The following is a 14416-nucleotide window of genomic DNA, read 5'->3' as shown; positions in this document are numbered from 1 at the left end:
ATAGAGAAAGACAAATATCAGATGATCACTTATAAGTGGAATCTAAAAAAAAAAAATGATATAAAAGAATGTATTTACAAAACAGAAACAGACCCACAGACATAGAAAACAAGCTTATGGTTACCAAAGGGGAAAGTGAGGGCGAGGGATAAACTTGGGAATTTAGAATTGACAAGTACATCCTAACACATATAAAATGGATAAGCAAGGTCTTACTGCATTGTACAGGGAACTATTTCAGTATCTTGTAATAACCTATAATGGAAAAGAATCTGAAAAAATATGATACACATTTAAATTTAAAATAATTTAAATATTAAAGTTTTATAAATGAAGAATTAATTTTAATCCATTAAAATTAATTTGTTAAAAATTAGTTGATAAAATAGGGACAACAGTACCGCTCATAATGTTGCTCTTAGGATTAAATAATGGAACACCTGGGGTGCCTACTGGCACAAAGGACATATCTGAAAAGGTTAGCTGTTGCGATTATTGAGGTGTTCACATATTACACAGAAATTGTTCACATATATTTATTATAAAATGCCGATGAGGAAAGATGAGGGAGAGGTAATAAATTTCTTATATTCATGGTAACCCAATAAGGAAATTCTAAGTCAAACTAAGCATAACGGCCAAATAAAGACTTAATGCTTTTATTCTTGATGACACTACCTTCACCTTTATATAATAATTAAACACTGCCGAGCTGCTGCCAGAGAAGATGCCACAGAAATGCAAGGTTCATACAGAGCAACAGGGAATGCGCAAACATACAGTAAACTCCATCTGCTCTTACAGAGAAGGAGAGGATGCTCTGGTAAAAATTCATGTGGCACGGCCTTCATCTTCAGGGCTGGCTTGCCAATTAACCTCTACTAAGGCTAACATTGAAACTGACTTGCCATTGGCATGTGCAGTATCTGGGTAATACAAGGGAGAAGGCTCTTAATTATGCCCAGGAACAATAAAAAGAAATCCTTAAGAAAAAGGCCATCTGACAATAAGGAGGGTTGGCTAGATCTCTACATATCCATGCCAACCAGCAGATATCACACAGAGGATAAATTAGAAAACAGACATAATTGAGATTTTTCTGCCAAAGTATCAAATGCACGTATATATCAGGTATAGGGCAATACCTAATGCTTGAGGTTTCAACTGCTTGTGGTGACACTGAAGGTCGCTGACCTGTCGTAATTTTCAATTTTGCTGTGCTATGTATTTGAATCCTGGGCACTCCTAGACAGAGGGAAGCAAGTCATGTTGCCAGTGAAGAAGCATAGCCCATGACCCAGGGTCCATATTTCAAGAGGGTTTTGCTCTAATTGTGGAGCAGCAACTCTCAAGAAGGGATTCAATATTGTGTTCACTTTTGAAAACTGCCCATTCCCTTTAAAAAAGCCAACTGACATTTCTAATGATAAAAGGGAAGAAAAGAGAGCTGTAGGAAAGAGATGGTTCTCTAATGGAAAGCAGGTATTTGTGGGGGATTTTTTTTTTTGATGCTGAAATTATGTCTGTGAAATTCTGGGATTTCCAAAAGTCTTCAGATTATATCTTAGCGTATCAAAGATCTATTGTACATAAAGTATTTCTTAAAGTGCCAGAATTCTTTCATACCAAGAAGGAAAACGAAGCAATTAACATGAACAAGAAAAAAATTCTATATGCTTATCCAAGAGATGAATAGGAGATTTAGTTAAATACACACTGTTCCTCCTCAACTCTGAAATTGGCTGTGACTTCCATTTTTAGAAGAAAAGATCACAAGATGATATATATCTTGCTCAGTGTCTAAGGCATCGTGTTTTTCTCTTTGACTACACATACCCTTACTAGAATATGATCCATGAAGAAAGAGTTAAATTACAATTAGTGACTCAATATTTTGATGCAATAGATTGGCATGCCTTTTTAAAAGGGTGACATAAAGTCTGAAAAACACATCTTAGATCACATTTTTCAGAAAATGCTCAATTTTCTTGGTTTAAGTCCTCACTGAGTTATTATGTGTCATCCTCTTATGCTAGGAATAATAAAAGAAACCAAGTCCCAGAAAGTATTGCTGTTAGTATTTTGTTTTGAGAATCTTCTAGATCGATGAAGAATCATTGAAAGGATAAAAATCACCTGCGTAAAGAGCAAAAACAATTGGAACTTAAAAGAAACCCTATTATTTATTATATAAATAAAACCTGTATATGGGCAAGGAGCTACACAATAGCAACAGACAGAAAAAATGGCCTGTATTTTCTATGATTAACTGTGGCAAACATTATCTTAACTTGACTTTTGGGGAGAATTTTTTTTAAGTATGCCAGTCAATAACACTTTTTTTTAAGGCACACACTTAATGAGAGAAGAACTACTTTTTTTTTTTAATTACTCTATGTTCCTGTTAACTTTTCTTTTTCCGGCTGTCTTTCAAAGGAAAAGAAATAAAAAATTGCTAGACATAGTTTCAGTATCTTTGTAAAATACAATTTAAAAAAAAACCTAAAAATTCAAATGGCTTTGGACTACAATACAACTTCAATATTGAAATAAATTTCAATTATCCAAGATGCAGTCAATGCCAAAGAAAAAAATGACCTATGGGTCTTTTACTGTTGAGGCCTGTGAGTTAAATACACTATCACCACCACCAATACCACCACCACTGCCACGAAGTAGCTGACACTACTTCAACTTCCTAGAAACATCACTTGAAGGGTAAACTATGCTTCAAAGAGAGAGAGCAGCTTCTCACTTAACCCTGCTTCCAAAGCTCTGGGTTTGTAAGATTCACAAGGCTGACTTGAGAATGATACTGAATGTAGGCAATACAATCTTTTGGTCCATATCTTTGATGTCTGTACAGTTATCTGAATACTCCAGCATAAATCCATGTGAGGTGTGTGTGTTTCTTCTCTAAAGTAACTGTACTAATAGCTCAGGGTATGTTCAGGCTTCTTGGACTGAGTCATTTGGGGATGCCTGCATGGCCTTGGATCACCTGGCTTTAAATTTTCTCATCGATTTGAAAGTGAGTGAGAATCAGATCACTTTTGAGTGATTTTTCCTACTTCATCAGAGGATGTTTGTTTTGTTTCAATTTAAGGTCTTCCCATTTCACAGAGTAAATTTCAAAGGACTTCATATATACCTGGGGTTTCCTAATAGTGGGTCTGGTAGACCTATTGTTACTTTCAGAGTTTGACTTCATATTAGGGTTAAAAGTGGATCATTTAAGCATAAAAAACTAAACTTACCTTACTAGAAAACCTTCACTTCCAAACTTACACTAAAAATAGCCTAATGATTTTGAAATAAAAGGGATGATCATTTTATTCTTGGATAGAGAAAAAAGAACATTTAGCTGATAGACTGTTTAAGAAATTTTAGTTACAGAAATAGATGGAAATGTATAAAGAATTGTTCCTTATTATTTCAAGTTCTCCATTTACCTAATAGTTGCCCTGACTTTTTCAGTCAGAACTTAAAATATTCTTTTAACATCAGTGTTCAACAAAAAAAAATTAGTGGTTTCAGGAGAGTAGTTTAGTAGGGGCTGTTTGTAGGTTGCATGAATGAATAAAAGTGTGGCCACATCTGGGAACACAGGGAGAGGCTGGAGTTTAGGGTGTGAGAGAGAATCAATGAGTGTTTATGCCCTTCATGTCTTCTCTCTCAGTTAAGTGCAACTCACATTTTCATTTTATTCAGAGCTAAAACCTTACAGTCATTTTAAATCCTGCTTCAGTCCCTGGGTTTCTATCTCTAGGGTGCCCCTCCCCTCCATCTTTCATTACAGCCCCAGATAAGGGTCGTGTTAACTTGACTTATGAGAGCCCCCTTCTCCAAGCCAACCTGTTGACTTTTGGCATAATTACCATTTTGAGAAAGAGAGAAAAAGGAAATACAGAATTGTGTTTCTCTTTCACTCCAAGAGCCAGTTTCTCCTCTGTAACTAAAGAATAAACTCCAAAAGTTTTAGCTTATTATTCAGTGCTAACAATATGCTACCAACCTGCTTCTCTTTGCTCTACACCCACTCTCCCCACTCCGGACACCAGAAGCCCTGGTAACAAACAACTGCCACATGACAGTTATGCACCAAGAAGTGCTCTTTGTGCTTTCTTCAACATCCAAGCATGCTCACATCTCCTGGGTCCTCTCAGAGGCCTGGAGGACACTATTATTTCCATCCTGCATGAAATCTTCCTTCTTTCTGGTTTAGCATCATCTCCTCCCTGGAAGCAACCCCAATTCCCTGGCACTGGGGTTAATGAAACCATCTTCTGACTCCTCCCAGAACACTGCACTGATTATAACATTTACTTTATTCTGTCTCAAATTAGGGCTGGCTGTTTATGTCTGCCTCTGTTGATGTGTCCTGCTTTTTCCGCTTTGCCTTTTTAAGAGTTGTATTGTATTCAAAAGAATAAGGAAAATTTGCAGAGACGAGAAAACAAAGGGCTAGGAAATGAAAATATACTGGGTATTACAACCAGGGAATCACACTTCAAAAATATTTCCTTTTAATTAGTACTAGACTATAATGTTATAAGCTAAATTTAATTTCCCATTTATATAAAAATCATGCTTTATTTCACTGTGAAATGAATTAGATATCTGTTGAATGAAAGGGGGGAAAAAAACACAACTGGTTGACCAAGGACTGGTTTGGGAATGAGAGCAAGGTTATAGAAGGTAGGAAGAGTAGAAACATCTCATTTTGTTTTAATACCAGTACACTGTTTTTCCTTTGGCTCAGCTGGTAAAGAATCTGCCTGCAGTGCAGGAGACCTCGGTTCAATCCCTGGGTCAGGAAAATTCCCTGGAGAAGGAAATGGCAACCCACTCCAGTAGCCTGGGAAATCCCATAGACAAAGAAGCCTGGTGGGCTATAGCCCGTGGGGTCACAAGAGTCAGACACGACTCAGCAACTAAACCACTACCTCCATGAAGCTGTTGATACACTGAGTTATGCAGACCCTTCCATGTGATGTCAATACCACAGTAATGTCTAGCCTCAGCCAACAGAGACCCACATATCTGCCCCCACTGCAAACCAGGAAGAACTATGTACCAAACCTTGTACCAAATATTGTTTCTAAATCTTCAGAAAAAAATAGTTTGGACACAATAAAGGACTTCACATCATTATGACAAGGAATAAATCACCGATGAGTGGCAGAGAATGAAACTAGTGTTTAGTGTTTACTTTCCCCTCCCCCGGCTCCCCCAAAAAGCTCCAGGGAGAGAAGGCTGGTGGTTTTTGTCAATGCAGCCTATGGGCATTTTCTCAAATGCCCTGGCTTTCTCAGCCTTCAGGATCAGAATCTGGTATTTTCTTCTTACTTTAAGATGTAGAACTATATGTAATTAAAATGTATTCCAGCAGTTGGGATTGTGAGGAGCAAAGGCTCTGTCATGGGGAGACAAATATTTGTTCAATTACAAATGAGTTTTGATGGTCCTAGAATGTGGACCAGTTCCTTTGCTTATATTACTCGATCTAGTTCTAATCACCACCTCATATTATATAAGCATCATTTGACCCATTATACAGGCTACTGACAGAATGAGGTACTTGCTTAGTTAGCACTGTAGTAGGGACTCTGGGGTACCAAAAATTTGCCACCTCGACTACCATGATTTTATACTGTAGGTAAGAAAGTCATGAAGATGATATGCTGTCAGCTAGGGCTGCTGAGCTGCCTTCATCAAATGCTCTTAGAAAATGGACCTACTCTTACTCTGAGTCACCTGACCACCATCGCCACTGTCACATCCCTGCCTGGTCCTTGAGGCCAGTCTCCTTCAAGGAACCTAAACTGGTGGCCCTCCAGCATGAGCCCCCTTCCTCTTAGCCATGCAGACCTTCTCTTTACGTTGTCCTGAGTCCCTCTGTAACTTGGAAAGAGGCTGCTTTTCCACTGTCATCTTTGTGTTGACATCTACTTTTTCACCATCATTTTTTCTAACATTATAGCATCTGTATATTCTACTCCAAACACAGCATTTTAAAAATACTTTTGGTTTCTCTCTCTAGTTTTCACAACCCTCATGTCATTCTTGCCTTTAGGTTCCATGCATTGTTTGTACATTATTGAGTCCCTATTACAAATGTTCTTAGGCATCTTTTTCATTTATCTGTTAGATAATCCTCTAAAACGTACAAGTCCTCTAGAGATTCAAATTATTTGTTTCTATTGTTGCCCCTCCTACAATTCAGCTCATCAGGTCAATTTGTAAATTACAGTGCTAAATTTTTATTTCTTATTTTTTCTTTTTTAGAGCTATGAGATAATGTAGCTATGAGATAGGTAGCTAAAAGAGCTATGAGATATCTTATAGCTCATATCTTGTATCTCAAAATGAGCTATGAGATAGGTAGCTAAAAGATAGCTATCTATCTTTTCTGAGAAGCTCCTGAAACTTTTCTAAAAACTCTCTAATTACATCCACTGGGTTTTTTAAGCTCTAGGATGAGTCACTTTCCCATAAGAGTTCTTGTCACTTCCATGTCGCCAACTAGCTATTCTTTATTGGAAACAATCAACTCCAGAACAGGAATGCCCTTTTTTGCTCTCTCTCTACATTCTGAGACACAAAATTGTCAACAAGACAAATCTGGTACTTATTAGATGCTCTGTGTTAAATGGAATGAAGCTCTCAACAGATATTGACATAAGACTTCTCTATTACTGTGTGTCTTGCCTCTGTATAATACATAAAGAAAACTATCACTGGAGCTAACTATCAAACTTGGGGTTTTGCAAATGATAGGAGAAAGTAAGTGGCAAACTGTTATTGCTGCTATCAATAACAGCAAAGAGACTGATGTGTACACATGCTGAGAAAATCCACATTCGTCAAAGAGGATGAATTATCTAGGACAGATGATCAAATGCTCTTCTGCTGCATCTGGGACATGATTTAACTCAGTTAAAAAAACAAACAAAAAAAACAACCAAAAAACTTCCAGTTTAATTTTTTGAATACAGATTTACTGTACATAAAACATGGTATTACTCTATTATGGCTGTTCAATTCTATCTTCTTTGTGTTAAAACTCACCTTACGTGCTTCCAAACTAGCTGAAGGAAAAATTTGTCTTCTGAAATCTTTCCCCCTTCTCTTAGACCTCAAACATGTGAGGCTTATCTTCATTCTACTGTTCCCTATGAAGTTGTATTTTTAGCTCCTTAGACCTTATGGTGCTCTGCTGCTGCTAAGTTGCTTCAGTCGTGTCCGACTCTGTGCGATCGCATAGACGGCAGCCCACGAGGCTCCCCCGTCCCTGGGATTCTCCAGGCAAGAACACTGGAGTGGGCTGCCATCTCCTTCTCCAATGCATGAAAGTGAAAAGTGAAAGTGAAGTCGCTCAGTCGTGTCCGACTCTGCGATCCCATGGACTGCAGCCCACTAGGTTCCTCCATCCATGGGATTTTCCAGGCAAAAGTACTGGAGTGGGGTGCCATCGCCTTCTCCTTATGGTGCTCTATCTACCTGTAATTATGCTGCAAAATCATAGGAAGATGCTGGTAAAGGCCAGCAGCAGACAAGATAGCAAAAGGCCTATTTGTGGTCTTGAACAGCTGCAAAAGGGCAGGGTGCGCCTGGCAGAGTTCCTTCTGACTCTGGTCAGCAGGACAAACCCCAAGAGCTGGACTTGCTTTCAAAGTCATCCTGAGCACAGGACATTATTTCACTGCCCTGGAAGCAAAGGCTGCAGTCCAAGTCCAAAGGAGCTGATGAGAACAGTAACATGGGAAAGGCCCAGGGAGGGTGCTGAGGGCGACGGCCGTCAAAAGGCTCTCTGGATCCTGACAGGTCATCTCTCACCGTCCCACACCTTGTCTAGAAACACCACAGAGCAAAACCACCACTCTTGATGGAAAGCCAGATGTTACTTTTAGTTCCGGTTTGGAAACGCTGCCCAAGTAAGTTTTAAGATTTTTTTTTTTTTTCTTAAAGCAAGAAGTAATAAATTTATATTTTACCCAGGGTAACGGAAATCAGATGCTGTTAATCAAATGTTTAGAAATGGAAATACTTTTCAGGGAACAGGAAACATTCTTTAGTGGATATCCTTTTCCACAGTTACATAAAATTCCATTTGTGAAGGACCACGATCGTCTTTGGGTAAATAAAAGATGCTGCTGCATGTGTAGGATTTTCTAGCTTAAAGTGATTAGCGGATTTTAGTCTTTACACAGTGATCCTTCCAATGTACAGGGCTTCTGGCTCCTTGGTTTAAATTAGGGCTTTCTTACTTAGTGAGTTAATGCAACTGCAGCCAAGTAGCGTACTTCTATTCCTTTCCTCGACAGCATTAGCATAGAATGCACGTTTCCTTTGGAACAAAGTGATACACACGTGTACATCTCTTCCCAGGACACAACAAGGGTGGCAGCAAGAAGAGGAATAGGAACCTGAGGAATAAGAACGTTCAGAGCCGAGGGTGAGCAACTCGAACCACAAAACTACAGGTGTGAGTGAAGGCAGATCGCCGCTGCCCCACTGGAAGGAAGTTTATACACATTTAGAGTTAGGTTAGATGGGAACTACCTTTCTGACAAACAGTAACAACGGAAGTTTCTCTTAAGGATGAGACCTATTGGCCCCCAGACGAGCTTCCACAAAAACAAAAGCACTCCTCAAAAGGAACCAGCCGTGTTTTTACATAATTCATATTCTCCTTCTCATGTGCCAACAAAGGCAAATTCTACTGAGAAAATGCTCCAATTTATTTTGTTATATAGGCACCCTGTTGATGTTAATGCTGACTGAGAAAGTGTCCAAGGACTCAAAACTTAGAAACCCTGTCAACTGTGACCATAATGAGGAGTCACAGATTTGTACTAAACCTCTCTTAAAACACAATTTATATCACTCAGTAATATGATCAAGGAGGTATTGAGGAGCTAAAAACAAGAACCTCTACTTACGGCTGACACAGCTTCACCAGGTCCTGGTCTGTGGTGTTGGGAGGCAGTCCCCGGATATAGAGGTTCGTTTTGCTCAGCTGATCCCATCCTGAGTTGCTACTGCTACTGCTGTTGTTATTACTGCTGGTGGTGCTGGGGCTGGGAGGGGCCATAGGATGGGCTGGGACCAGAGACTGCTGGAAAACAAAGACCACAGCGTTAGAATGCTCCATGGAACCTGTATTCAGCACCATTCAGAGGTTGCATGATCTGCAAACCAAGATAAATATACAGATTATCTTCAGCTACTTTACTACATACATTTTAATTTACATCTTAAAAAAGATCTGTTCATTCTGCAAAAGTATTCTCTCCTTCAATATGAAATTAATAACAGGACAACTCAGTAAACTATTCTCTACATGCCCTTGAAATAAGACTAAAATTTTGTAAGATTTTCTTTACATATTTTAAGGAATACATTCAAGACTCAAAGTGAACTTGCATAAAGTTATGCAATAATATTTTAATATACAGTCATTCAGAAAACACTGGACTTTTGAAAAGGTTTTCAAATGCTGAAAAACACTTGATTGAAAGTTGCTGACAATTTTATTGAGATGATTCCTAGCGATTAAAAAAGAAAAAAAGATTACTCTTCAAGTGTCAGAAAGTTAAAGAGTTCAGTCAAGATGCTCAAAGAACGAAGACTTCACCTCGTTCTAAGACAGGCCCATGGCTTCTTTGAGACATCTGGATAAGATTCACAGGTCAGCTGCCTTTCACTCTGGCTAACCTTGTGAAATTTAACCCCTGTGAGAATGGTGCAGAAGCTGGAAACATTCCCAGGCCTGGCAGCAACCAACGTAACTTCTGTAAAGCCTGCAAGCCAGGGCTCAGTGTGGTTTTAGCCACCTAGGAAGACTGTCTGAAAATGTACTCACACCAGATAATTGTTAACCAATTGAAAGAAACCACAGTTCTCCGTCCCTGTGCCACACACATGACCTCTGAGGAAGTGAAATGGTTCAGCGTGAGATGCAAGTGAGCACACCCTAAAGTGTTCTCACAGCAAATGTTCTGCAATTTTGCACCAGGACAGGAATTTTTTTCACTTCACAACTTCTAAATAATAAATAAGACTAACCAACACGGTCCTAATAAAGGACATCACTGATACTGAACAACAGTTTGAAGATGTAAAATTAGTCACTAGACATGGATCAAAAATGTCAAACCTTAGGACTTTTACTACCACAAACAAGAAAATAAAGCATATCTAAGACACAATTCAATTCCACTTTATAGAGTTCAAAAAGCAGACCTCTGGCAATACATACAACCCCTCTCACCCTGTTGGCCATCTCAACACCCCAGGATAGAATGTCCAGCTTTGCACCACGTTTCTACCTTGGCCATCCTAACTCCACAGTATCCTGGGGCATGGGGATCCTCGTGGATCTAGACATGAAACGTATACTATGCAGATTTTTCTTCTCACTCCCCAGGGTCCTTGCTAAAATCACAGCCCAGATACCACTTTATCTCAAAGGATTGTTTTTCAAAGAGGAGTGTTGCCAGAGGGTTAACAATAGTCAATGTATTAATGAACGCTGAACTTGAACCAGGAACATCAGCGATGCTTAACCCCAATGAAACCTGCCTGAGATCATATCCTATCAAATCTATTTGATTTATGCCCTTAATAAGCAGGTGAACTCAAACCCTTTCCCGTCATCCCTTGTGTTTCTCTAAGAGGTAAAACCTGCTTTCCAGGTATAAACTAAGCCTTGTCTCTTGCACTGTCACTGATGGTACTGCAGACCCCCATCCGGGCCACAAAGAGGTCTGTGTTCCTTCCCCAAGGTCATTCAATATAACTGCTGGCTGATACCTGCAATCAGCCAGGTGCCTCTTCTTTCTTTCAGTGAAGAGCAGAGGGGCTGGGACGTAACCCAAACATCTGCCTCCCTGTCCCTAGCTTTCGACTTACACAAAGAACTGACAGCCGTAGATGATTAGGCAAGACTGAAATTTTTCTTAAATCACTTCTGATTAACATCCAAGAACCTGGTCCTTGCCACAAACACACTGTTTTTCCCAGTAAGACTTGGTGTGTTCAGTGCAGCAGTCGGGGAAGGCAATGTGCTCACCTGGGTAAGCTTTGCAGGGGTCTGACAGAAGCTGTGGATTTCGGGTCAATGCCCACCTCTCAGGGGGATGCCATGCAAAGCCAGTGAACCGCTGGTGTTTGAAAGACTGCATTCCAAGTTGGCGTTAGCTCTTACCTCTGCTATTCTCTGGGGTGGAAAGTGGAGTGCCAGGCATGGACTTTCTGTCGTTAAAAGAAACACCTGGGGGCATGATTTATCAGGAGATTTTTTTGGACATGAAGGAGTAGGCTTTTATTCACGTATTTGGCAGAAGTAGAACTGTGATTTACATAGCTGATCTAATATATCTTTGACAGGCCTCCCTATTTATGACAGTAATATTTTCCTAGTCTGGGAAGTAGGTGGGGAGCAAATACCCTCTGTCCCTCCCCACTTACTCTTCAACTTACTCTCTGGGGGTAAGAAATCTCCTAATATTCCTATCTCAGGTGGGAGAAGGGGGTTCCTGAATGCATCTCAAGGAGGATGACTGGTCTCTGGTGAATCCTGGCGACCAAGTTTAAATTTAAATGTATCCTAATAGCAACTGTCACAAATGGCTGATGACTAAAGAGAAGAAGCATTAAGTTAGTCCAGGTTGTCAATTTTCTAAAACTTTAGACCAAAGACTGAGTTTTTCGAACTCATCGAAATTAAAAAGTTAAATCCTAATAAAGACTGGACACGTATTCAAAGAAGAAAATTCAAACACAATAAAGGAGTTTATTCCAAAATATTCAGAATTGGTTAACCATAACTAGAAGAGCAGGGTAAAAATTACTATCATATATTGCATGTTTCATATGCGCCAGACACTGTGCCACGTGCTGTGTATGCATTATCTCACTTAACCCAGATGAGACAGATGCATTCTTGTTTTTGCATTTTGAAGATCAGAAAATTGAGTCTCAGGAGACATTAAGTAATGTGTCATGGTTACACTTTTAGTAGGTGGCAGGACTGGAATTTGAACTCAGGACTGCTGGACAAAAAAGTCAAAGCCCTTAATCTGTGCCCTAAATGGCATCCGAAACACTGTCCATATCCTAAATGTGCTATTTGTATTACTTCATTTTTCTGTGCTCATCCTTCCTGCAAGTTAAATGACTAAATTCCAGTTTCTCTGAAATATGATACTTAATACCATCGGTGGCTGCACTTTTAAAAAAATGTCAAAGGTGCCTTTAAGTTAATTTAATGATCACAGAACTCAGCTTGTGTGTGTGTGTGTGTGTTTTTAAGGAAATCTTTTAAAAGGTCAGTTTTAAAAATTCTATCTTATAGATCTTTTCACTAAAAGAATTCTGCAAACAACTTTGGAAAATTACAGCATGTTACAGATGAACATCAGAGTCATCATTTTAGGAAGGCTCCACTCAACAAAAGAATGAAACCCTCACTCCCAGACTGAAATACAAACCCTGACAAGTCTTTACCTTAGTTAGGACCCTGCTGATCAACTCAAAGCAATTACATTTTACAGTCACATGCCTCAACAGCATGAACAGCAAACTTAGGGAGAGAAAAAAAGCTTGTAAGTAGATGATACTTGACCAAACTTCGTTTTCATTACTGGCTGTCCTTTTACATTTTGCCTCTCAAGATCCCTAAGCTGCCCCCAAATTTGAAAAGACACCCCCCTTCCCCGCCACCAACCTTTCACCCACTGGATGAAGCGTGTAGACAATTTTCACAAATTCAACCTATTTACTTAAGGAACTGGATGGCTGAATGACCACCACTAAGTGATGGCTCATCCTACAAGAGCTAAGAAGTCTATTCCAATCTTCTCTGGCCTAATCTCACTGCTTTAGTTCAGGCAAACAATATACCTAGCAAATTGTCATCCAAGGGGAAAAACAAGCTAATTCAGTTTTCACAATAACATTTATTAGTAACTGGGCTAAATTCTCATTCAGAGTTGATGGTGAATAATTGGGTTGCTGTTAGCAGAGCTTCTCTGCATTCTCTGTAGGAGTGGATGTGGCATCAGCAGGAGGAGTGCTTGTCAGCACTCAGGGAGGACTTCCTGTGTGGACCACAATCAGGGAGGACTTCCTGTGTGGACCACAATCAGGGAGGACTTCCTGTGTGGACAGCTCTGTTGCCTCCATCAAAGCAGGAAGGCCTACTCACCTCCTACACTAAAAGACGCCTGGCACACAGAAACTATATGTACGGTAAATCTATTTCACTCTCATCACATCACCCCTATTCCAATGCACACTAAGAAGCCTCTTCTGTATAAATGCATCAAAAAGCATTTTTTAAAGGGATTAGCTGTGTGTGAACTAAAAATATATTAGTAATCATGTACATTGTTGCAGATTTCTATTCAGCAAAGACAATTAAAGACTGGTCACTATAAATTCTATTGTCTTATTTCCTTCCTATTTCTAATAGGCTAAAGAATAGTGCTCTGACCAATTTTACAGTTGAAGTGGTTCTTCCCCCACCCCCACCTCCCCATTTAGTAACTTCCCTAAGAATATATTTTGAAGGGAAAGGAAATCTAGTACCTGGCTTTTAATTACCCTCAAGTCTTCTTTAAGGCTGTCATCCTTATAGTTTAAGATTATGGTCCATAATCCCTGTCTCCACCCTGCCACCCCTATACACACACACACACACACACACACACACACAGAGGGACAGATAGACACCCACTATCAAACAGCAGGGAGGTCTACCACCTCAACTATTTCTTTATCCAATAATCACCACAGTCATTCCTGAGAGCAGACTGGAGTCTGGAGTCATAGACATTATCATTTCTCCAGGAAACAGTATATCAAGCCTGGCATGAGCGGAGTACTATACAAAGGCACTGTCTACCAGACTAGTTCCATACACTGGTTCTTCTCTCTAAACTTCCAATATGTAAAGGGAATTTAATAATTTAAGGGAACTATGGAACGGGACGGGGTGGGGTATGGGGAGCATGTGAATGGGCCCATTTTCACCACCGTCAGGGCATTTTTGTTGGTTTGTTTTCTTTTAGACATCTGAGTGGCTCCAAAAGGGCTAGGAATAATGGCTGAGAAAGAAAGTTTCTGGCACAGGCAGCTGGGAAAGTACACAGCTGAGAAGTGGGAGGTGAGTTACTGAGAGATGAGAAGCTGGTCAGGAAGCAGATGTTCTTCCGGGTGGGCCCGGAGGCGAAAGGACGGCACCAGCAGTAACCAAGAACAATGGTGCCCCTTCACACATGCAAGGTCTTACTCACCATCCATCACGTGGGAAGGAGGACAAATGGGCAGTTATCAGTTAATCCCACTGGATGCCAGGATATCAAAGCTTAAGATCACAAAGCTAATTAGCTAATGAACTGGCTCTTAT

General features: G+C 39.8%; 1 protein-coding gene across 9 annotated transcripts in view; it reads right to left on the bottom strand.

Annotated features, from left to right (window-relative positions):
- Positions 1-14416, bottom strand: part of RBMS1 (RNA binding motif single stranded interacting protein 1) — a 220137-nt gene that overhangs the window by 88398 nt on the left and 117323 nt on the right. For 7 of the 9 annotated variants that reach the window (XM_019971894.2, XM_070767538.1, XM_019971918.2 and 4 more), the window contains exon 2: positions 8946-9121. In XM_019971894.2, the coding sequence (XP_019827453.1) occupies positions 8946-9121 (176 nt within the window). The remainder of the gene's footprint in view (positions 1-8945; positions 9122-14416) is intronic. The other 2 variants (XM_019971895.2, XM_019971909.2) reach the window with 1 other exon arrangement.

The sequence above is a fragment of the Bos indicus genome, chromosome 2 (genome assembly GCF_029378745.1).
Source record: "Bos indicus isolate NIAB-ARS_2022 breed Sahiwal x Tharparkar chromosome 2, NIAB-ARS_B.indTharparkar_mat_pri_1.0, whole genome shotgun sequence".
Classification (NCBI taxonomy): Eukaryota; Metazoa; Chordata; class Mammalia; order Artiodactyla; family Bovidae; genus Bos; species Bos indicus.
This window is presented reverse-complemented; position numbering and strand designations above follow the sequence as displayed.